This window comes from Ranitomeya variabilis, chromosome 2 (genome assembly GCF_051348905.1).
Source record: "Ranitomeya variabilis isolate aRanVar5 chromosome 2, aRanVar5.hap1, whole genome shotgun sequence".
Taxonomy (NCBI): domain Eukaryota; kingdom Metazoa; phylum Chordata; class Amphibia; order Anura; family Dendrobatidae; genus Ranitomeya; species Ranitomeya variabilis.
Genome location: NC_135233.1, coordinates 127,414,577 through 127,438,350, shown reverse-complemented (window position 1 = coordinate 127,438,350; position 23,774 = coordinate 127,414,577). Strand labels below are relative to the sequence as shown.

Sequence of the window (23,774 nt, the reverse complement as noted above, 5' to 3'; positions counted from 1 at the left end):
GATCTTTTTACTATTGATGCCTCATAGGCGGCATCAATAGTAAAAAGTTGGTCACACAGGGTTAATAGCAGCGGTAACGGAGTGCGTTACTTGCGGCATAACGCGGTCCGTTACCGCTGCCATTAACCCTGTGAGAGCGCTGAGTGGAGGGGAGTATGGAGCGGGCACTGACTGCGGGGAGTAAGAAGCGGCCATTTTGTCGCCGGACTGTGCCCGTCGCTGATTAGTCGTGGTCGTTTTGCCACGACCAATCAGCGACTTGGATTTCCATGACAGACAGAGGCCGCGACCAATGAATATCCGTGACAGACAGAAAGACAGACAGACAGACGGAAGTACCCCATAGACAATTATATATATAGATAGAGTATAACAGGATGTATAACCTGACACCTCACTTTGTTGTAAGTCCATCTTCCTTTGAACTACATGGTATAAGTTTCTTATTTTCACTTGTCCTATTGATTTATGCAAAGTTTGTTAAAATGACAGTGACTATTCAATTTATTTAAAAAAAGATAAAATTAACTCACCTCTGTGGTTTGCTTGGTTCAGATGAGGTTTCACTGGATAAAGACTGAAAGAAGAACATACATAGGTAACACGTTATTCACAAAGCATCAAAATATGGGAAAGTCAGCTTCTAGTGAGTAAAACTTAAAAAGATATGGACATCTTTGAGGGAAAAAAAATCCCTTCTACCCAGCTAATTCTTCTTTTTTCAAATAGGTTTATGACATCAAGTGATTAAAAACTGGCTAGCTGAATCCTTCTAAGCTCTATGTAGAAACAGGATGTAAATTCTCCCTGTAGGAGTCATACGTCACTGCAAAAGTCCCTGGCAGAGGGGGAGCGGAGCAGCTGGGTCAGGAGGTGAAAAAGGGAGTGATAAATGCAGGGAAAAGAGACTTCCTGTGCTACATAGAGCAGAGAAAATTGAATAATTAACTGGGTAGAAACACAAAATGAGCAATTGTAAGTACACAGTGCTATATACTGTAATATGATGACTGCAATATATTAAGAGGATGTTGCGCTGTAAAGTTCTGAGCTTAAGAAGGCAGCTTCAGGATATAATAATGCTCAATTTGCTTCTTTATATCACAAATACAAAAACAGCAACATTTCATCCCTACTATAAAAAGGGGTAATTGTCAAACTAAGACCCAGATTAATAAAGGGGTAGAAAGGTTGCTTCTGTTTCTGTATTTGTGATACCTTGTTAACCCCTTAGTGACCAAGCCAATTTTGATCTTTATGGCCAGGCCAAATTTTTTTAATCTAACCATTGTCAATTTATGAGGTAATAACTCTGGAAAGCTTCAACGGATCCCACTGATTCGGAGACTGTTTTTTTCATGACATATTGTACTTCATGATATTAGTAACATTTGTTCGATATGACTTGCGTTTGCTTGTGAAATTATTGGAAATTTTGCAAAAAATGTCACAATTTTCAAACTCTTAAGTCTCATGCCCTTAAGCCAAAGAGTTACGGTATGCCACACAATATAATTACTAAATAACATTTCTCACATGCTTACCTTACATCTGCAGCATTTTTTAAGCATACTTTTTTCGTTAAGAAGTTAGAAGGGTTAAAAGCTGATAATCAATTTCTAATTTTTTCCACAAAAGTTTACAAAACCATTTTTAAAGAGATCACATCACATTTGATGTGACTTTAAGAGCCCTATCACAGAAAATACCCAAAAGTGACACCATTCTAAAAACTGCACTCCTCAAAGTCCTCAAAACCACATTCAAGAAGTTTATTAACCCTTCAGGTGCTTCACAGGAACTAAAGCAATGAAGAAGGAAAAATATTAACATTTGACTTTTCTCAAAATTTTACCCAAGCCCCAAATTTTTTATCTTCACATGGGTAACAGGATATAATGAACCCAAAATTGGTTGTGAAATTTCTCCTGAGTACACCGATACCCCATAGGCAGGGGAAAACTACTGTTTGGGTGCACGGCAAGGCTCGGAAGGGAAGGAACATGGTTTGACTTTTTGAACGTAAAAATTGCTGAAATCGAGAGCGGAAGCCAAGTTGTGTTCGAATAGCACCTAATGTGCCTAAACAGTGAAAATCCCCCACAAGTGACCCTATTTTGGAAACTAGACCTCTGAAGGAATGTATCTAGATGTGTGGCGAGCACCTTGAACCCATAGGTGCTTCACAGAAGTTTATAACGTAGAGCTGTGAAAAAAAAAATCACATAAATTTACGTTTAGTCCAATTTTTTGTTTTCATAAAAGGTAACCGGATAAAATGGACCCCAAAATTTGTTGTGCAATTTCTCCTGAGTACAAAACTACTGTTTGGGCACACGGCAGGGCTCGGAAAGGAAGAAGTGACTTTTGGAACGCAGACTTTGATGGAATGGTCTGTGGGCGTCACGTCTTATTTGGAGAGCCCCTGATGTGCCTAAACAGTGGAAACTTCCCATAAGTGATCCCATTTTGGAAACTACACCCCTCAAGGATTTATGCAGGAGTATAGTGAGCATTTTGAACCAACAAGTAGTACACAAAATTTGATAACATTAGGTCATCATATGGAAATATTTGTATCATGATCCGTTCCGGAGTTTAGTCCTGTCTGCTCTTTCTCTGGGTGGATCATGTCAAGGGTTAACTTTGCTCTGCCTCATTCTGGGCTCGGGTTTGCTATTTAGCTCCCAGGTATCCTGAGGGTGGTGTCAGCTAGCTATAGCTCTGTCTTCGGAGTGTGAACCTGACTCTGGAAGCCCTTGATTTGTCCTACTGTGAACCCTGACTTGTCCTGTGTCTGTTATCTCCCCCTGCCTGCCCTTTCCCAGTGTCTCTTTGTTTGTCTGTAGATCTGCTTGACTCTCTGGTTCTGACCTCCTGGCTTGGCTTTTTGACTCCATTTCAGTTTGTCCATATTGTACCGTATTTTGCCCGTCCTGGTTTACTGATCCCTTGCTACGTCCTGACTATCCATTCTGTCTAAATCCTTTTGTACTGCTGTGCTGTCTTGTGCTCTGACTTGGCTTTCCTGACCTCGCTCTCGCCACTAGGTGGCGTCTGTTCAGTTGCTCTGTGTGTGCAGTCTCGCTTCCCTACCAAGCTCCCCCTGGTGGAGGTTGCACTGTACTGCACTGCAGCTGCATGACCATTTCATTTTTTTTCACGAAAATGTTGTTTAGCCCAAATTTGTATTTTTCACAATAGATAATAGGTGAAAATGGACCCCATAATTTGTTACACAATTACTCCTGAATACGATGATACCTCATATGTGGTCAAAAACTTCTCTTTGGGCACATTTAGGGCTAGGGAAGAGCGCTATTTGTCTGGAATAGATTGTGAATGCCATGTTGCATTTTCAAAGCCCATAACATGCAAAAACAGCAGAAATCCCCCACAAGTGACCCCATTTTGGAAACAAGGAATAAATCTAGGGGTGTATTGAGCATTTTTAAACAGGTGATTCACAAAAATTTATGAAAATAGGGATTTTTGTGTACTCACCGTAAAATCCTTTTCTCCAAGCCATTCATTGGGGGACACAGACCGTGGGTGTATGCTGCTGCCACTAGGAGGCTGACACTAAGTGATACAAAGAAAGATAGCTCCTCCTCTGCAGTATACACCCTCCTGCTGGCTCTCAGCTAACCAGTTCGGTGCAAAAGCAGTATGAGATCAATAACAATATATGCGCGTATAGCATGTCACATTATATATGATGGTATAGCATGTCAAATTATAAAACAAGCACAAGCTAATAATAGGGTGGGAGCTGTGTCCCCCAATAAATGGCTCAGAGAAAAGGATTTTACGGTGAGTACACAAATATCCCTATTTCTCCTTCGCCTCATTGGGGGACACAGACCGTGGGACGTCCCTAGGTGGGGACAACATCAGATCAGGCCCTGTGTAACCGCTACTTACAAGTGCACCACCGCGGCCTGCAGAGTCCTTCTGCCCAGACTAACATCTGTGAAAGTCTGGGAATTATAATGCTTCAAGAATGCACGCGGACTGGACGAACAAGCAAGCTTGCAGGCGTGCTTTGCTGATGCCTGGTGCCTAGAACCCAAGACACCTTGATAGACAGGGAGATAGGCTGACATCTAACACGGAAGGACTCCTGGATGGTGTAACGAATCCACCAGGCTAACATGGCTGATGAAACGGCTAAACCCTTCCTGTAACCGTCAGGAAGCCGTCCTCTTACCGTGAAGTAGTCCAAATAAAGTGTCCAACCTTCAGAAGGACGTCGTCCTCGAGACGTACCTACTCACAGCACTCACCTCGTCCAGAATATGGGGAACCCATTCCGTTTTGTGGACTGGTGCCGAAAGAGATGAGTGAAGAACGATGCCCTCATAACTGTGAGAATACCACCTTGGTAACAAGGGACGGGGATGGCCTGAGGGCAACCTTGCCTTGATGGTAATAAGGGAAAAAAGTCTGAAAGAACGGAACGGCTAGCTCTGAAAACTCGTCAGGATGAGGAGATCGCAGAGAAAAAAGGGCGACCTTCTCTGATAGTAAAGTCTGTCCGGATCAAAAGGAGTCTACTTTAAGACTCCCAGGACCATTAAAGGTCCCAAAGATCTAACGGTATGCGATAGGGAAGAACCACATGTGAAGACTCTCTGCGAGGAAGTCCATATTTGCAGTTTTGTTGCAATAAGACAGAAAAATACTAGTTCCGCAAATGAGAAAATCTGACTTGGTCAGTGCGGATCTCCCAGGATCAATGGGGCCCTTCCTGCTTCGGAAAAGATCTTGGAAGTATTGGAAGAGGGGTTATGGAAACTGGTACCATGGAAGAACCAGAGCATGCACTGCGATGGCTTTTTGATCTTGAGGCCGTACCATGAACTAAAGTACATTGGCGTTCAGTCTTGACGCCATCCGACCTACATCTGGAGTGCTCCAGAGAAGACAGATCAGATGGAAGACCTCCGAGTGAAGTTCCCACTCACATGAGGCGGGACCCTGACGGCATCTGCCGCCCAGAGTTCTACTCCTGAGATGTGTAGTGCCGAGATCACCGAATGATAGATTGTGGTCCAACAGAGAATGTGAGGTACCTCGACCAGGACGCCTGACCGTGGGTACCTGCTAGATGATTTGACGTATGGCACAGACGTGGGATTTTCCGATTGAATCGGATGGGGTGACCTGCCATAAGGCAGTGGACCTGCTGTAGAACTAGGTCCCCAGAACAATGATCAGAAGAAGAGGACTGGCATCGGTAGTCACTAATAATCATTGAACCAGGAGAAAGGATCTCCCCTGGATGAGGAAGGAGCTCAGAGACTACCCTCTGAAGGCCTGTCTAACCTGCAGAAAACAAGAGAAGCGAAGGGAACTGCTTTGATTGCTGCCACCATTTTTCCTCAGAATCCTCATAGCAAATTGAATGGAATGGGGGGATGAGTGACCAAGTGCGCGAGCTCCCTGTTGAAGGGTCAAGGATCATCCTCAAAGAGGATATCTGCTGGGCTGGAAATGAGGAAGACTTATCTAAGTTTATCAGCCAGCCCAGGTGGGAAAGGGTATCGCAAGTGATATAGTCGGGCTCCGCGCAGTCCTAGAAGGACGGCTAGAAAGTCGACCGGATAGGGCAGGATGAACACGCCCCGAGGGTGCAAGATGGACTTGACAGCTGCCATGACCCTTGTGAACACTCTGGGAACGGAAGCAAAGCCGAAGGGCAGGTCGTGACCTGAAAATACTGTCCGCGAATGGAAAAAAAAAATCAGAATGTGGAGGTAAACATCCCGAATGTCGAGGATGCCAGAAACTCCACCTTTTACCATTGAGGTAATGGCCAAACGGAGGAAATCCATCCAAAGAAGGAGGACCTTGTCAAGCTTGTTAAAAGTTTGAGGTCCAGGATCGGTCTTACTTTTCCGTCCCCTTTTTGAGACCAAGATCCCTCAGATCTAGACTGTTTTGAGCAACCCTTCCACTGCTGTTTGGGTTTATAGGAAGCATGCTATCCTTTGTTACTGTGTGGGAAACGCTCCCAACTTCTCACCGAATAACCGACCACTCTGGAAGGGAGTGATGTCAGATGATTGTTTTTACGCAAAGTACGCTTCCATTCTCTGAGCCATAATGCCCTTCTGAATGTAATGGCATTTGCTGCTGACAGCACCACGCAACTAGCCGCATCCAAGAGACATGAACCACATAGTCTCCCTCTCAAGAGATTTGATTGGCCAGCTGTACTGTCTTCGGGAAAAGATTACTGCTGTGAATCAAAGTAGTTAAGATCTCCGGCCAGGAGACCATTGCTCTAGCAACCCATGCGGCGGCTAACGGAGGGTAGAGCACTAAACCCGAGATCGCAAGATGGAACGAACCAGATTTGCTATCTGACAGTCCGTGGTATTTTTAATTGATGACCCATTGGGCAGGGATACTGGTAGGTATACCACAGGAGATTCTACCCAGTTAAGCTGCCAAGTGGCAGATTGCGCGGCTGCATCCAGCAGGTAGGGGAAAAGCCGTCTCTTGCTATCGCAGCTCTCTTTTCACGGTGCAGAGTTAAAATGATGAACCCTCGATCCACCATCCTCTTAACAGGGAAGTGGAGAGGGATCGTCCGCCTTCTTGCATTTTTTGATAAACAATGGTGGTGATGCAGAGGGGGCTGCTCAGACGCCAAAAGGGTGCCTTTGTACATCTGCGGAGTTCAGATCCCTGGATGGACAGGGCTGGTTGTCCAGCGTTAGGCCTGGCTGAAGAAGAGGATACATACATTGATGGTATGGGGAGATCGGTGCCCTTTAAAGGACCCGTCGTCCCTAAAAATCAGACCAGGCATGGCATCCCACGTCGTAGGGGGGTATATGTGGAGGGGATACCCCACGTGTTCGCATATTGGCTGAAAAAGGATACCGCGCTTGGAGAGGCTTCTGTCCAGTGAATCACTTATCCGGACGCTCCCTGTCCGGGTGAATGGCAAATGCTCTACAAGGGAGTTTAGTCTCCTTTTGAGGGACACTGCGTGATCTAGAGCAGAACTGGAGACCTCATCAATCTACAGAGATTGGTTGATGATATCAATAGCCGAATCCATCCTTTTCTGAAGTTCTGGTGAGTCCAGAACCAAGCAAATCATTGCCACAGAGAGTTCACGGAGGGATTCAATCTCTCAGAGAAGCCATGGATTGCGGTAGTGACGAAGCCCACTCAAGGGAACTAGGTGCTCTGGGATAAGATGGGATCGGCGGCGGCGGAGGGCTCCTGAGCTCATTTGGGGTAACCGGTTTTGGACTGGTCATGTGCCTTTAAGACCAGGGAATACTGGTCATGTGCCTTTAAGACCAGGGAAACACTACAGGGGGAAAATGCCGGGGGAGAGAGCAGTACTTCTTTACCCGGGTACTGATGTTGCAGCGTCGTTGTGCCCCTTTAATGTAAATCCATCGCCCCTGTGTGAGCCGGCTGGGTGGACCAAGATGGCCAACGGGAGTTGCAGAGGCGGTAAAGTCTCGCAGAGAGCAAGAGGCGAAAATTTGGGGGGGCGGAGCCAATGCCACTATGTGGCCGGAGCCTCATGACTTTCAAGAATAGCCCCAAGCCGGGGCCTAAATTTCTGCAGCCGGCGGGAGCAATACCAGGGGAAGAAGTGAGAGGGCGTTGTTGGTGGTGGCCGAGAAAAAAAAAAGAGCGCTCCCATGCCAGGCGGGCACGGCTTTCAGGATGCGGCCTACACATCGGCCGAAGCCTGGGGCTAAATTTTTGCAGCCGGCCGGAGCGTCACCTCAGGGAGGTGGGCCACAGGGAAGCCATGGATGAGGATGCCTGTCAGCATGTGAATATCCCACTGCAGAGGCCCATCGCAGACTGGATCCACTTCACCATCGGTACGCGTCCCGGCATAGAGCCACCGCAGACTGGGTTTCAGCGCCGAGGAAAGCGCACGCACTCTACTGTTCTGCTGCAGGTCAGGTATTGCAGCGTGGATGGTGCAGGGATAAAGGGGTAAACCTCAATCGGTGCCCTTTAAGGGACCCGTCGCCCCTAAAAATCAGCTCTGGCGTGGCATTCCACGTCGCAGGAGAGGATACGGAGAGGTGACACTCTCCGTGCTCGCCTGTTGATGGTTCGTGGAGATCAGAACCTTGAAAGGATCCGTCGCCCGATTTGTCCATGGAAAAATTCTAAATCAAAAAGGTAATCAAAATTGAAAAGTAAAATAATAAAGAGCTTTGGGTCTGAATAGCAGACCCGTCCGTGTGCCTCCTATGGACACTAAGCAAGAACTGGTTCTCTGGGAGCCAGCATGAGGGTGTATACTGCAGAGGAGGAGCTAACTTTCTTTGTATCACTTAGTGTCAGCCTCCGGGAGGCAGCAGCATACACCCACGGTCTGTGTCCCCCAATGAGGTGAAGGCGAAATTTAATTTTTGTATTTGCTGCAAACTTTCAGTACACAAGAGTTATTACTTGAAAATGGACCCCATAATTTATTTTGCAATTTCTCCTGATCACAGCGAAGCCCCATATCTAGTTAGAAATTGCTGTTAGGCCACACTTCAGGGCTGAGAAGGAAGGTGCGCTATTTGGCTTTTGGAGCACTAGACTTTACAGACTTTACTAGAATAGTTTTGAGGCTCCGCAAATGTCGCCCGCCCCTCAAATGGGGTGAATATTTTTGCATTCACTATGACATTAGCTATTCTAATAAATGTCACTTGAGTAGTCTCTTAATTTTAAAGTTTCACTTTTCAGTCTTTTAGATATGTGTCAAAATTGAAATCCTTCTATTGGTGCGGAGTATGCGTATTTCACAATACCTGGGAATTACTGCTTTCTGGCTTTGGCTCGCTTGAAGAAGACTGGTCTTCAGAACTACAATAATAAAGGCAGATTTATATATTTCTGGTTTGTTCAGCAGGAGTTGATAAAATCCCTCTTCCCCAACAATAAAACAATGAAAAGGTAAAAAGGGATTGTTCAGAGAAAGCAAGTGATCAAAAAATCCAGAGGTCCTGATCACTGCAATCCGCCCTGAATGGCAGAACAGGTCACTTTTATCCCTGTTACAATGGAGTAGCAGGTCAGATGCTCGATTCATTTCCTAAGGGGCTGCCAAGCGCTGTGCTGGGCCTTTCCCAGCAGCCCAGAAAATGAATGGAGTGACGGTTGGGCATCTGAGATGCTACTTTATTCTAACAGGGACAAAGGTACCCTGCCAGTGATAAAAATGACGTTCTGCCCATCAGTGAGGCCGACTCCACTGATCAATCACTTATCAGTCACCTATCCTTGTATTACGGAAACCCTGAAAATGTCCCTTTTTGGAAACTGAACTTGTCACGAGGTATTAAGTAGCCACCAAGAACTGACCCCATATTGTAAAACGACATCTTTCAAGGACTTCATCTAGCAAATATGGGGGGGGCGGGGTTAACTCTTACTTTAAATTACAATGTGGAGGCATATGTGAGCCATGTGAAGTATGTCAGGGCATGAGGTGGTACAATGATGGTGTAAATAAGTAAGAAATAAGCTGACTGCATCTAAATGTTCCATTGCCTGTGCAGAGAAGGACACAGCCAGGCAGGAGATCCTTTGGATAAATTATGCGACCTTCGCCACCTCGAGGACTTTGAATGCAGCGACCACTGGTGTAAACTCTTCACACACAAATACCATGGTGAGCAAGGGGTTCTGTACCTGGGGTGCTGTAGTAAGGACTGAGGGAGGAAGGGTCTTCCATGCTGGTAACCCCATTTTATACCATTTCAGAGTTTGTAGCAGAAAGTGACCAACCCTTTTAACTCAGTGAATCAGAGGAAGCATATGGCCTATAATGAAGAAGGAATTACCTTTCAGACTTGGCACCACTTTCCTCGGCTTCTTCTATACCATCTAGTCCTGGGATCTGTTGCAACTGGAATAATTGAAAAGTTATGATGCTGGATCATTCTGAGCTTGAGGATTTCATTAGCATACTTCTATGGAAAACCGCTATGTGACATCCTGCTTGGTAATCCTGAACATTGCCGTGTGCAAACTTTCTCTCATCTCATCTGAAGACGTCGCAACAGGAGACTGATAACATTAGAGAAAGCTTTGTCCTACAGACAACTACCCCTCTACACAACGGCTCAGTCTTCTCCATCCAAAACCTGCTTCTCCACCATTACAGATCCAGAGGTGACAACCTTTCTTGGTCCAAGGGCCACAATGATTTAGGATGACAATCCGGGGGCCGTACTAAAAATTTAAGGGGTATTACCTTCTGTGACATTTATGGCATATTGAAAGTAAATACAATAAATTTCATAGGTACAAATTCTACTTACAGGACTCTTACCACCAATCTGCACGATAATGATACATTCTCAGGTTTTTGATGAAGATTTAGAAACAGATTTTGCTTAAAAATCCACATACAAAAATGCATGAAATACTCTAAATTAGTTTCTGACTGATCTTAATGAGAAAAGCTCCTATAGTGCACACAGTGCTGTTTTCTTCACATTATTTCCTGGTAACACCAGTAAGAAGCTTATTCAAAAGTGTATTTGATGCAATTTTTAATGTGAATTCGCAGTAAAATACACTTCTAAATCTTCATAAAAGACCTTTGTGAATAGGCCCTAAAAAGGAAGACACGATGAATGCACATGGCTCTTTAAAATAGATCATGGGTTTTGGGCTTTCTGCCTAATGTTTTACAATTCCCATAAACTACAGTAGAGCAAGTCACAGGTATGAAAGGCCACCTAATTCACATACTGCTTTCTGGAGTTCTCATCAGGTGAGAGGAACACATTCTCCTGATGTATGAGGCATCCAGAGATGTCTACACTGGGCACCATTAGTACTTGCCAGTCCCTGCTCCTCGGTTGCTACCACTCTGTGTGTGCTGCTCACTTATAGTTCATCTACCAGACAAGCATTTTTCTATCTATATGGTTGGGGGACACATAGAAAGGCATCACTGGCCGCATGTGGCCCCTGGATCGGAGGTTGTGCACCCCTGGTATGCACCCTACTCTCTACAGCCCATCTCCTCACTTGCCCATTATTTCCTTCTGTTACTAACAGTCACATCCTTTGGCATCAAAGACTGGATAGCCTCATACCTTACGGTCTGCACATTTAGCATCTCCAATTCTCACGCTACCTCCTCACATCACCCCCCTCATGTTCAAAATACTAAGAATGACTTACAAGGCCTTCCTTTAAAATTTCCCCATCCTAATCTACCTCGACTAACACCCCACGTCATCTCCAGCTGTCACAAGACCTCTTTATGACTCCTCTTGTCTGTTCCTCATACAACAGTCTTAAAGATTTATCCTGTGCTTTCCCCAGAACTCTAGAATTCACTACCAGAAACAATCACTTCCTCCCCACATATCTGAAAAAACCCTACCACCTGCAATAACCATGCTGTCACCTCAATACCAAATCAGCAGCATGCACTCTCGCCTGCTGTTCCCATTCTCCTTCTTGTCACTAACTTAGCCATGTTTAGTTACTCTTTTTGTACTTTGTTGTGTTTAGCTTCAAGTAAAAAATTAGATATATTGTAAAGCTCTTGTTGCACACCTGTCCTGGATCCGGGCTTTACTCCACCCCTCACCTCTGCCCGCTGGCCTCTGTTGTGCTCCACGCCAGCCTTTGCAGGTTGCCCGGCATGTGACATCATATCTCTTAGCCTTTTAATGCCTATCAGTATATTTGGATTGTTACTCTCCAGCTCCTGTGCACACCATGCTAACCTGCTTTAATCCATGCAACCCGGATTTCTCTTTGACCTTACTGCTGTTCTCATGACATGTTTGCCACGTCTACGCTCCCCACGTGCCATTGTCAGCTGCACAGACGCCCTGGGTCCGTGTACCCACCCTGACCTGGGGTTTAACGGGTCCACGTCACAAGGGGAGCATTACAGCTCTAAATACGTGCTCAGATACAGTGGGGACAGAGGCAGGAGAGGGTTCCTATGCAAGAACAGTATATGGGGTCTGTGCTGTTCAGCAGCTCATCATAATACACAATTCCACCTGCTTTGGAGGTGGGTGCGGCCCCCTTACCTCTTGGGAACCCTGGGAAGCTGCACAGGTTGCACCAATATATGTTGCTCCTACTCCGACAGTATCATGTGCAATACAGTTTTACCTTGAACGGACATTGACTTTGGATGACCCATACATGTGAAATATTGAAGCCAGTATTGAGCAACATTTCCAATATTTAATATGCTAGAAAAGAGAATGGACCGCACATCCAAAAATCATACATTGATCTAATGCTGCTACACAAAAATTTACATAACTGAACATGAGGTTCTTAGTTTAACATTCTGATCAAACTGTATGAAGCCCACTGCCACATCACGGCAAGCCTCTCAGTTGGTCCCTATCGCCTTAACAGAGCAGGGGTGGAGTGCTGACCACCGCCGCAGCAACAATGCACCGGCAGCGGAACGCACCACCCCATCAGCACAAAACCACAGCAACAATGGCCATCCTCTAACCATGTGCCAAAAAACAGCAGCCATTGGCTCTTCTAAGCAGCTGCCTAGCACACTGAAAATGAAGATGGTGGAGACCCACAAAGCAGGAGAAGGCTATAAGAAGATAGCAAAGCATTTTCAACTTTCCCGTTCCTCAATTCGAAATTTAGAAATAGCAGTTAACAGGAACAGTGGAGGTCAAGATGAGGTCTGGAAGACAAGGCAAAATTTCAGTGAGAGCTGCTCGTAGGATTGCTAAAGAGGCAAATCAGAACCCACGCTTGACTACAAAAGACATTCAGAAAGATTTAGCAGGATCAGGAGTCGTGGACATTGTTGAACTGTTCAGAGACACTTGCACAAATAAGGCCTTCATGGAAGAATCATCAGAAGAAAACATGTCCTGCGTCCTCACCATAAAATTCAGCTTCAGAAGTATGCAAAAGACCATCTAAACAAGCCTGATGCATTTTGGAAACAAGTCCTGTGGACCGATGAGGTTAAAATAGACTTGATAATGATACTGTATTTACTTTGAAATTACAAGTCAGAATGTCTGTATAATCTTTTATGAAAGTTTAACTCAATCTCTGCGAACCAAGTGTGATTGACAAATCCTCAGTGACCTCCTCCTGCACTGCTCAGTACGAGCCGCAGTTGTCGGTCAGGCTGAATGGACGGAGACTGCTATACTGTATTTGAAATCATTTGCTATATCACTCTATAGCTGGACTCATTAAAAAAAAAAAAAGGTAATTTGTCACCAGGTATTTGCCATGTAATCTGAGAGCATCATGATGTAAGAGCGGAGACCCTGATTCTAGCAATGTGTCTTTTAATAGGCTGCTTGCTACAGTTTCAATAAAATCAGTGTTTTATCAGCAATAGATTATCACTAGCGGACTAGCTGTCTTATGCCTCCTCGTCAATTGCACTGTGTAACCATACCTCCACCACTGATTAGCAGCTTTTGGCTTATGCAGAGTTTACACATGGCCTGTTCATTTCTTATGATAATCATTATTCTATGATCAATGTACGTTTATGATGGAGGTGCTTATTTTAGACACTTGGTAAACATGTACTTGCTTATTGTATTTTATGATAAAGGTAATATACTTTTATGATAAAAGATAATATACCTGAAGATCGCCAGGATATTCCGGCTTAAGCTCTTTTAATGCCAAATATGCAGCATTCTTTTTTGCTTCTTTCTTACTTTTTCCTTCAGCTGCAGGAAATTTTCTTTTACCAATTTCTACACTGCAGAAAAAACTACAAAACAAAAAGGGATTTTAGAGTTGAGAAAATTGTATCCAATTAGGGCAAAATATACACCAGGATATTTATCATTACTTTGTAACTTTTTTTTGCACAAATTGAGTCAAATTGTTGTAAAAGCCCATGTCAAATTTTTCAATTTTTTCCGCAATTTATTATTACTCCAAAACTTTAAAAGTGCCTAGAAAGGGTGCATTTCGACATAAAGGTTGCATATTCTAGACCTGTCATAGCGGTCTTTTAAAAGAGGTTTAAAAAATACAGTACATTTACAGTGGCATGTACAAGTTTGGGCACCACTCGTCAAAATTACTGTTATTGTGAATAGTTAAGCAAGTTGAAGATTAAATGTTCTCTAAAAGGTCTGAAGTTAAAGATGACACATATCCCTTGTATTTTGAGCAAAAAAAAAAGTATATTTTCATATCTTTCATTTTAAAAATTACAAAAAAAAAATTGGCCGATGTAAAAGTTTGGGCACCTTACATGGTTAGTATCTAGTAGCACCCCCTTTTTGAAAATATTACAGAATGAGAACTCTTTTGTAGTCAGGCAAGAGTCTCTCAATTCTTGTTTAAGAGATTTTCATCCATTCTTCCTCGGAAAATTCTTCCAGTTCTGTAGATTCCTGGTTCGTCTTGCATGCACTGCTATTTTAAGGTCTAGCCACAGATTATCAAGGATGTTCAAATCTGGGAACTGTGAGGGCCATTGTAAAACCTTCAGCTTGTGCCTTTTGAGGTAGTCTGTTGTGGATTTTGACATATTTCGGATCATTTTTCATTTGTGGAAGCCATCTTTATTTTTATAGATGGTGTTAGGTGTGCATCAAGAATTTGTTGAAATTTCATTGAATCCATTCTTCCCTCTACCAGTGAAATGTTCCCCGTACCACTGGCTGCAACACAACTCAAATGCATGATTGATCCACCCTCATGCTTAATGGTTGGCGAGATGATCTTTACCTGATATTCTGTGCCCTTTTTTCTCCACACTTACCTTTGATCATTGTGGTCAAAGAGTTCTATTTTACCCTCATCGGTCCACAGGATTTGTTTCCAAAATTCATCAGGCTTGTTTAGATTTTTTTTGCATACTTCTGAAGCTGAATTTTATGGTGAGGATGCAGGAGAGGTTTTCTTCTGATGATTCTTCCATGAAGGCCTTATTTGTGCAAGTGTCTCTGAACAGTACAACAATGTGCAATAACTCCAGAGTTAGCTAAATCTTTCTGAAGGTCTTTTACAGGTAAGAGGGGTTCCGAGTTGCCTCTCTAGCAATCCTACGAGAAGCTCTCACTGAAATTTTGCCTCGTCTTGACCTCCACTGTTCCTTTTAACTGCCATTCCTAAATTAATTTTCAAATTGAGGAAAGGGAAACTTGAAAACGCTTTGTTATCTTTTTATAGTCTTCTCCTGCTTTGTCGGTCTCCACCATTTTCATTTTCAGAGTGATAGGCAGTGGCTGACTTTTTTGGGCACAAGGTTAGAAGATGGGTATTTACAAAACTGGGTATTTTGCATCACCTGGCCTTTCCTAATGATGATAGTGAACAAGCCAGAACCCTAACAGGCTAATTAACCCCTTTCTGACATCGGGCGTAATAGTACGCTGAAGTCGGACTCCCTTCGTTTGGTGCGGCCTCCAACGCTGAGCCTGCACCTTTCCGGGCACATGGCAGCTGATCTATACAGCTGACATGTGCCTGAAAAAGCAGCCGGTGGAATCGCAATTTCGGACAGCGGCATTTAACTTGCGCTTACCGAAAGCGCGTCACTAATCCCACCCATCGCTGACCCCGTCACATGATCATGGGTCACCGATGGGTTGGTATGACAACAAGAGGTCTCCAGAAATCCTCTATGGTTGTCATAGCCAGATTTCTATGAGTGCTGACCGGTGGTCGACCCTCATAGCAAGTGAGCATTTCTGCTAAACACAGGCGATCTGATCATTGCCTGTGTGTAGCAGAGGCAATCGAAGTACTGCAGCTTTTAGTCTCCCATGGAGACTATTGAAGCATGCAAAATATTACAAAAATAAAAAATAAATATGAAAATTTAAATCACCCCCTTTCGACTCAATCAAAATAAAACAATAAAAAAATGAAATATACACATATTTGGTATCACTGCGTTCAGAATCACCTGATCTATCAATATGAAAAAGAATTAACCCGATTGCTAAATGGCGTAATGAGAAAAAATTCAAAACGTCAGAATTACGTTTTTTTTGGTCGCCGCTACATTGCAATAAATTGCAATAACGGGCGATCAAAAAATTGTATATACACCAAAATGATATCAATAAAAACATCAGCTCGGCATGTAAAAAATAAGCTCTCACCCAGCCCCAGATCACGAAAAACGAAGACGCTACAGGTCTGGAAAATGGCGCCATTTTTTTTTTTTTACCAAACTTTGGAATTTCGTTTTCACCACTTAGATAAAAAAAGAACCTAGACATGTTTGGTTTCTATGAACTCGTAATGACCTGGAGAATCATAATGGTAGGTCAGTTTCAGCATTTAGTGAACATGGTTAAAAAAAAAATATGGAATTGTACTTGGAATTTTTTCCCATTTTCCAGTACATATGTTAAAACCAATGGTGTTGTTCAAAAGTACAACCCACAAAAAACAAGCCTTCACATGGCCATACTGACTGGAAAATAAAAAGTTATGGCTCTGGGAAAAAGGGGAGAAAAAAACGAAAACGCAAAAACAAAAATACTTCTGGTCTTGAAGGGGTTAAAGTCTGAAACCTTGGTCAGATTTTGGGCACACAAATCTCCAAGGGTGCCCAAACTTTTGCATTGGCCAGTTTTCCTTTTTGTAATTTTTAGAATGTAAAAAATAATAATATATAACATATGTGACATATAAAACCACACAATGAACGCCATAAAAACAAAGTCGGAATTGCATTTCTGTTTGAGTATATCATGTGGTAAAATGTATGGTGCCATTCATATGCTACAACACGTCCAGCCTCTACACCTCTATGTTGACAGAAAAATAAAAAAGTTATGGCTGTTGAAGGAGGTTGAGGAAAAAATGAAAGGTCAAACAAAAAATACCTTTATCCTTAATCCCTTAGTTACAGAGCCAATTTTGTACTTACCGTATTTTCTGGTGTATAAGACGAATGGGCGTATAAGACGACCCCCAACTTTTCCATATAAAATATGGAGTTTGGGATATACTCGCCGTATAAGACGGGGGTCATCTTATATGCCCAATCGTCTTATACGGTGTGTGCAGTGCGGATGGTTCCCAGGGTCTGGAGGAGAGGAGACTCTCCTTCAGGCCCTGGGATCCATATTCATGTATTCTCGGCACCGAGATCTCGGGAGATGAGATTTCAGCACTGAAATCTCATCTCCCGTGATCTCGGTGCCAAGATCTCCATCCGCCCATGCGCCGCCCCGCCCGGCGGCCATTTTCCAGGAGTCCACCACACAGGAAACCATGGGACTGCCGAAGACCGCAGCAGCATCGGGCAGCGCCGGCCAAGCACTCGCAGCATCGGAGACACCAGCAGAGCACCGGGCAACAGCGCCGGACACCCCTTCATCCAAGCCTGTGGCCTGCAGCAACAGTACCGGTAAGGTACATTCGCATTATAAGACACACCCATTTTCCCCCCAAATTTGGTGGAAAAAAAGTGAGCCTTATTATCCGAAAATGCTGTAATTTTTTTTTGTTAGGACGCTATAAGGGTTAAAAGTTGACCAGCGATTTCTCATTTTTCCAACAAAATATATATAGTAAAATATATATAGTCAATATAACAGAAAATACCCAAAAGTGACACTATTCTAAAAACTGCACCCCTCCCGTTTCTATTATACTTTTCCTCTAATTGTTCCACTCCTGGTTTTGGCTTACAAATACTGACGTAAAATACTGACCAAATACTGCTAGTGTGACGGCAGCCTTATAAGTAACATTTCCCACATGTCTACTTTACATCAGCACAATTTTGGAACCAAAATTTGTTTTGTTAGGAAGTTATAAGGGTTAAAAGTTGACCAGCAATTTCTCATTTTTACAACACTATTTTTTTGGGGGGGCCACATCACATTTGAAGTCACTTTGAGGGGTCTATATGATAGAAAATACCCAAAAGTGACACCATTCTAAAAACTGCACCCCTCAAGATGCTCAAAACCACATTCAAGAAGTTCATTAACCCTTCAGGTGCTTCACAAGAACTAAAGCAATGTGGAAGGAATAAATGAACATTTTACTTTTTTCACAAAAAATTTACTTTGGAACCAAACTTTTTTATTTTCGCAAGGGTATCAGGAGAAAATGAACCACAAAATTTGTTGTGCAATTTCTCCTGAGTATGCTGATACCTCGTATGTGGGGGAAAGCCACTGTTTGGGCGCATGGCAGGGCTCAGAAGGGAGGGAGCACCGTTTGACTTTTTGAACCCAAAATTGGCTGGAATCAATGGCGGGCGCCATGTCATGTTTAGAGACCCCTGATGTACCTAAACATTGGAAACCCCCAATTCTAAAGCCAAACCTAACACAGCCCTAATCCCAACCCTAACCCCAACACACCCCTAACACTAATCCCAGTCCTACCCATAACCCTAACCACAACCCCACCCTAACCCCACCACCACAACCCTAAGCCCAACATAATCCTAACCCAAGTTCTAAACCTAGCCCCAACCCTAACAATAGCTCTAACAACAACCCTAACCCCAGACCCAACCCTAACTCTAGCCCAACCCTAACGGAAAAAAAAAATATTTTTTATTTTATTATTTTTACCTAAAGGGGAGATTGATTTACAATTTTTTTTTATTTTGATCACTGTGATAGACCCTATCACAGTGATCAAAATGGACCAATAAAAAAAATTTCCTATTGTTGCCGGGTGCCAACCAGCAGATTTCAGCGGGCGCACTATGCATGCACCCGCCATTTTCTTCCCAGAAGAAGACGCCGAGGGCCGGAGGACAGAGCCGGAGGGACCGAGGGGTGCTGGACGTAACAGGTGGGTTCGAGGGACCCCATTTCTCTCTCCTCTGATGTGCTAGATCATATCAGAGAAGAGAGAAATACATGGGAAATCGGACTTTTTTAATTTTTGCGGACGCCGTTATCCAGGAGCTGTGACCCCGGAGATTTTCCGACGCTGGGGGGCGCTATACCCTTATTTCTCAGTGCTGTTAAAAAGCAGCGCTGAGGAATAAGTACCCTTAACTGCAGCCGTTAAAAGGCGCATCGGCGGTCGTTAAGGGGTTAAAGTGTTAAGTAGAATTGAGCATTCATTAAAATTGACAGTAATCAACAAAATTGTGACCCCCAAAAACCCATTTAAAATAGGCACGTACTCTGGCAAATGAGGAGGTCCTCTGCGCTCAGCCACAAATCTAGAATCCAAGCAGTTATTTCTTTGGCAAAATTCATTGAAGAATCCAATGTAGTTTAGGTCTACCTACATAAAAAAATGGATGCAATTATAAGAGAATTCTAAAGAGAGCATGTGGTTTTAAAATACATGAGTGTATGAATTTGACTACAAGTATAAATCTATGATTGAACAATCTATGATTTTGTAAACTTATGCTGGGGAAAAATGTTGGTCCTCTTTTTTGAAACCTCAATCACAGAGGGAAGAATTCATCAAGACAGGTGTTTCAGACTCAAGTTTTGATAAAATGCCACTAAACTACAGTGCAAAAACTGTATTATGAGGCGCATGGATAAATATGGGCAGTGTGAAATTCATAAATTTACAGATTTTTGGGTGGATGTGTGGAATGTTTGTCGCACTTTAAATGGTTTGTGCCGCAAAACTTACTGCTGTTAGAAGCTCCTAAAAAAGGTATAAATGTTCACAGAAAAGATTTAGAGGGAACCTATGTGTTCTAATAATTCTCTATTAACCTGCAGATATAGGGTTAATCTGCGGATTAACAGCGTTATGGATTTGCCAAATGTATGGCACTCAGGATAAAATGAACTTTCTCCTGATCATACAGGCGTGCCCAAAGCAATTACAGTCACCACTCACAGCACTGAGAGCAGCAGCTGAGAACACGCCCCTGCACCGACTGACAGCTGACTGTGCAGTGCATCATTACAGAGCTGGCTGTCAGTCAGTGTCGGGGTGTGCTTACAGATAGAAAGAAAATTTGTGCTCTCCCGGGTGCCAAATTTCAGTACAGAAGTCGGGCACATCCATAATGCTAATAGTTAGCCTGCTCATTTACTTTACGTCTGCAAGTTAATAGCGTTATTGGACATGACAGGTTCCCTTCAAAGCAGAGAACATAAATAAAAAATCCCTTATTATATGTTTTATTGTTCGCTTGTATTCCTATTACATCATATTGAACAGGAGACATTGTGGTACAATGTTAAAAGGCCAATCTGACAGTATATGCCTCTTCTTCATAGGCTCTGCTACCGCATCACTGCGATCATAGTCTCTATAGTCTCAAATCTCCATTGCTGTTCAATTAGTCCCTTACTACTCTCCAGCACTCGTGTTCTCTGTAAGAGCCATTACCAGACTCCTCTGGAAGCGGCTTATCTACTAGAGAAGAAAAGGATCAGCCAATGGAAATCTGACATGCCGGATCCTTCTCTCAATCGGCTCCACCTGTGGAGGAAGAATTGGGAGACCCCATAAAATTACACTGTCGGCCAATCCTGCTGATATTGGTGGGTTCAGCTGACCTTAGTCTAATGTGTACGGGGGCTTCAATCCTTTCACTAACCCCAGTCCTAAGGCTATTCATAATCCAAGCCCTAACCCTAGTCTTAATCCTATCGATTTCCCTTGCCGTAGCGGGCAAGAAAAAGAGAAGCTCCTGCCCCGATGAATGATATGCTGGTGATCTACTGTATATGCATGCACTTAAATGGATGGTCTGAAACTAACATTTACTTTGATCTTAAGAGATTAAATTATGAAATTAAATCGACATTTATCTAATATACTTTAATTAAAAAGTTACCATGCTGCTTTATTTACCAACTGCTTTATTTTTGTTACCAACTTCCTGTTTGATGATGCTCTGTTTGAGAACCCTCAGTGCATGCTGGGATACTCAAATGGGACTTCATCTGGGGGCAAAGGCAGCGGTCACTGTAGCAGCCTCTGCCACATCCTAAAGCAAAGCATCATCAATAACGTCTGTTTCACAGGCTGGGCTAGTCTTGCTATACTGAGCATGCATCAGTTGCCAATTCTGACGTATGCTAAGTATAGGATCTGACGTATAGGATCTTGTCACTGTGCAATGTTCTCTTTAATGCACAGTGACATTGCGCTTCATTGCCTGCTCTGATGAGAAGAGATGAGCTGGCAACAGAACTCACTGTTAGTGCACATTGTACAGAGCTTACCCAGCATCACTTGCGGTGTAGGGGCTGATGCCTGCTTGCCAGGTACTCTCCTTACAACGTGCACAGATAGGGCACTCTCTTACTAGCTCATCACTTCTCATCAGACCAAACGAAGGAGCGCACTGTCACTGTGTATTTAAAAGAATATTGCACAGTCACAAGATCCTACTGAGAATACATCGGAATTGACAACTGATGCATGCTCTGTATAGAAGGGACTAGCCCAGCTGCTGAAACACAGATGGCACTGATGAAGCTTCATTTCAGGGTGGGGGTGGGGGTAGAGGCTGCAGCATTGTCCACAGCCTCTGCCCCCTAATGATGTCGTATTTGAATATGGCAGCATGCACTGGGGACTCTCAAACAAAGCGTCAACAAAATGGAAGTAGGTTAAACAAAATATACAGTTGTGCTCAAAAGTTTACATACCTCGACAGAAGTTATGCTTTCTTGGCCTTTTTTCAGAGAATATGAATGATAACACCAAAACTTTTTCTCCACTCATGGTTAGTGGTTGGATGAAGACATTTATTGTCAAACTATTGTGTTTTCACTTTTTAAATCATAATGATAACCCAAAACATCCAAATGATCCTGATCAAAAGTTCACATACCCAATTTCTTAACACCGTGTATTGCCTCATCTAACATCAATGACAGCTTGAAGTCTTTTGTGGTAGTTGTGGATGAAGTTCTTTATTTTCTCAGATGGTAAAGCTGCCCACTCTTCTTGGCAAAAAGCCTCTAGTTCCTGTAAATTTCTGGGCTGTCTAGCATGAACTGTGTGCTTGAGATCTCCCCAGGGTTGCTCAATGATATTGAGGTCAGGAGACTGAGATGGCCACTCCAGAACCTGCACTTTGTTCTGCTGTAGCCAATGACATGTCGACTTGGCCTCATGTTTTGGAACGTTGTCATATTGCAACATCCAAGTACGTCCCATGCGCAGCTTCAGGACTGATGAGTGCAAATTTGCCTCCAGTATTTTCTGATAACGTGCTGCATTCATTTGACAATAAATGGCTTCACCCAACCACTAGCCATGAGTGGAGAAAAAGTTTTGGATTATCTTTCATATTCTCTGTAAAAAAGGCCAAGAAAGCAAAAACTCTGCCAGGGTATGCAAACTTTTGAGCACAACTGTATATATAAAGTACTAGCTGAAGAGCCCGGCATTGCCTGGGCATAGTAAATATCTGTGGTTAGTTATAGCACCTCACTTCTCTTATTTTCCCATCACGCCTCTCATTTTCCCCCTCACATCTCTCATTTTCTCCCTTACATCTCATTTTCCCCCTCACTCCTCTTATTTTCCCCCTCACTCCTCTCATTCCCCCCTAACACTTGTCATTTCGATCTCACATCTGTCATTTTCCGATCACTCCACTATTTTCCCTCACTCCTCTCATTTTGCACTCACACCTTTTCATTTTTACCTCACACCCTTCATTTTCACCTCACACCTCTCATTTTCCCCTCAGTATATACATGTTTGTCATCTCCCTTATATATAGTATACACCTGTATGTCATCTCCTGTATATGGTATATACCTGTATGTCATCTCCCCTGTAAATAGTATATACCTGCTGTATGTCATCTCCTCCTGTATATTGTACATACCTATGTGTCATCTCCTCCTGTATATAGTATATACCTGTATGTCATCTCTTCTGTATATACTATATACCTGTATGTCATCTCCTCCTATATATAGTATATACCTGTATGTCATCTCCTGTATATAGTATATACCTGCATGTCATCTCCCCTGTATATAGTATATACCTGCTGTATGTCATCTCCTCCTCTATATACCTGTGTCATCTCCTCTTTTATATAGTATATACCTGTATGTCATCTCCTCCTGTATATAGTATATACCTGTGTGTCATCTGCTCCTGCATATAGTATATACCTGTGTCATCTCCTCCTGTATATAGTATATACCTGTAAGTCATCTCCTCCTGTATATAGTATATACCTGTGTGTCATCTGCTCCTGCATATAGTATGTACCTGTATGTCATCTCCTCCTGTATATAGTATATACCTGTGTGTCATCTCCTCCTGTATATAGTATGTACCTGTATGTCATCTCCTCCTGTATATAGTATATACCTGTGTGTCATCTCCTCCTGTGTATAGTATACACTCACCGGCCACTTTATTAGGTACACCTGTCCAACTTCTTGTTAACACTTAATTTCTAATCAGCCAATCACATGGTGGCAACTCAGTGCATTTAGGCATGTAGACATGGTCAAGACAATCTCCTGCAGTTCAAACCGAGCATCAGTATGGGGAAGAAAGGTGATTTGAGTGCCTTTGAACGTGGCATGGTTGTTGGTGCCAGAAGGGCTGGTCTGAGTATTTCAGAAACTGCTGATCTACTGGGATTTTCACGCACAACCATCTCTAGGGTTTACAGAGAATGGTCCGAAAAAGAAAAAAAATCCAGTGAGCGGCAGTTCTGTGGGCGGAAATGCCTTGTTGATGCCAGAGGTCAGAGGAGAATGGGCAGACTGGTTCGAGCTGATAGAAAGGCAACAGTGACTCAAATCGCCACCCGTTACAACCAAGGTAGGCCTAAGAGCATCTCTGAACGCACAGTGCGTCGAACTTTGAGACAGATGGGC

The 23,774-nt window shown here is 43.3% G+C and overlaps 1 protein-coding gene across 4 annotated transcripts in view; it reads right to left on the bottom strand.

Moving 5' to 3' along the window:
• LOC143804667 (interferon-induced, double-stranded RNA-activated protein kinase-like) overlaps window positions 1–23,774 on the bottom strand; it is a 134,554-nt gene that overhangs the window by 86,165 nt on the left and 24,615 nt on the right. For all 4 annotated transcript variants that reach the window (XM_077282994.1, XM_077282993.1, XM_077282992.1 and 1 more), the window contains 5 exons: window positions 19,115–19,218; window positions 13,621–13,753; window positions 9,834–9,898; window positions 8,799–8,853; window positions 534–577 (listed from right to left, as the gene is read on the bottom strand). In XM_077282994.1, coding sequence (XP_077139109.1) covers window positions 534–577; window positions 8,799–8,853; window positions 9,834–9,898; window positions 13,621–13,753; window positions 19,115–19,218 — 401 coding nt within the window. The remainder of the gene's footprint in view (window positions 1–533; window positions 578–8,798; window positions 8,854–9,833; window positions 9,899–13,620; window positions 13,754–19,114; window positions 19,219–23,774) is intronic.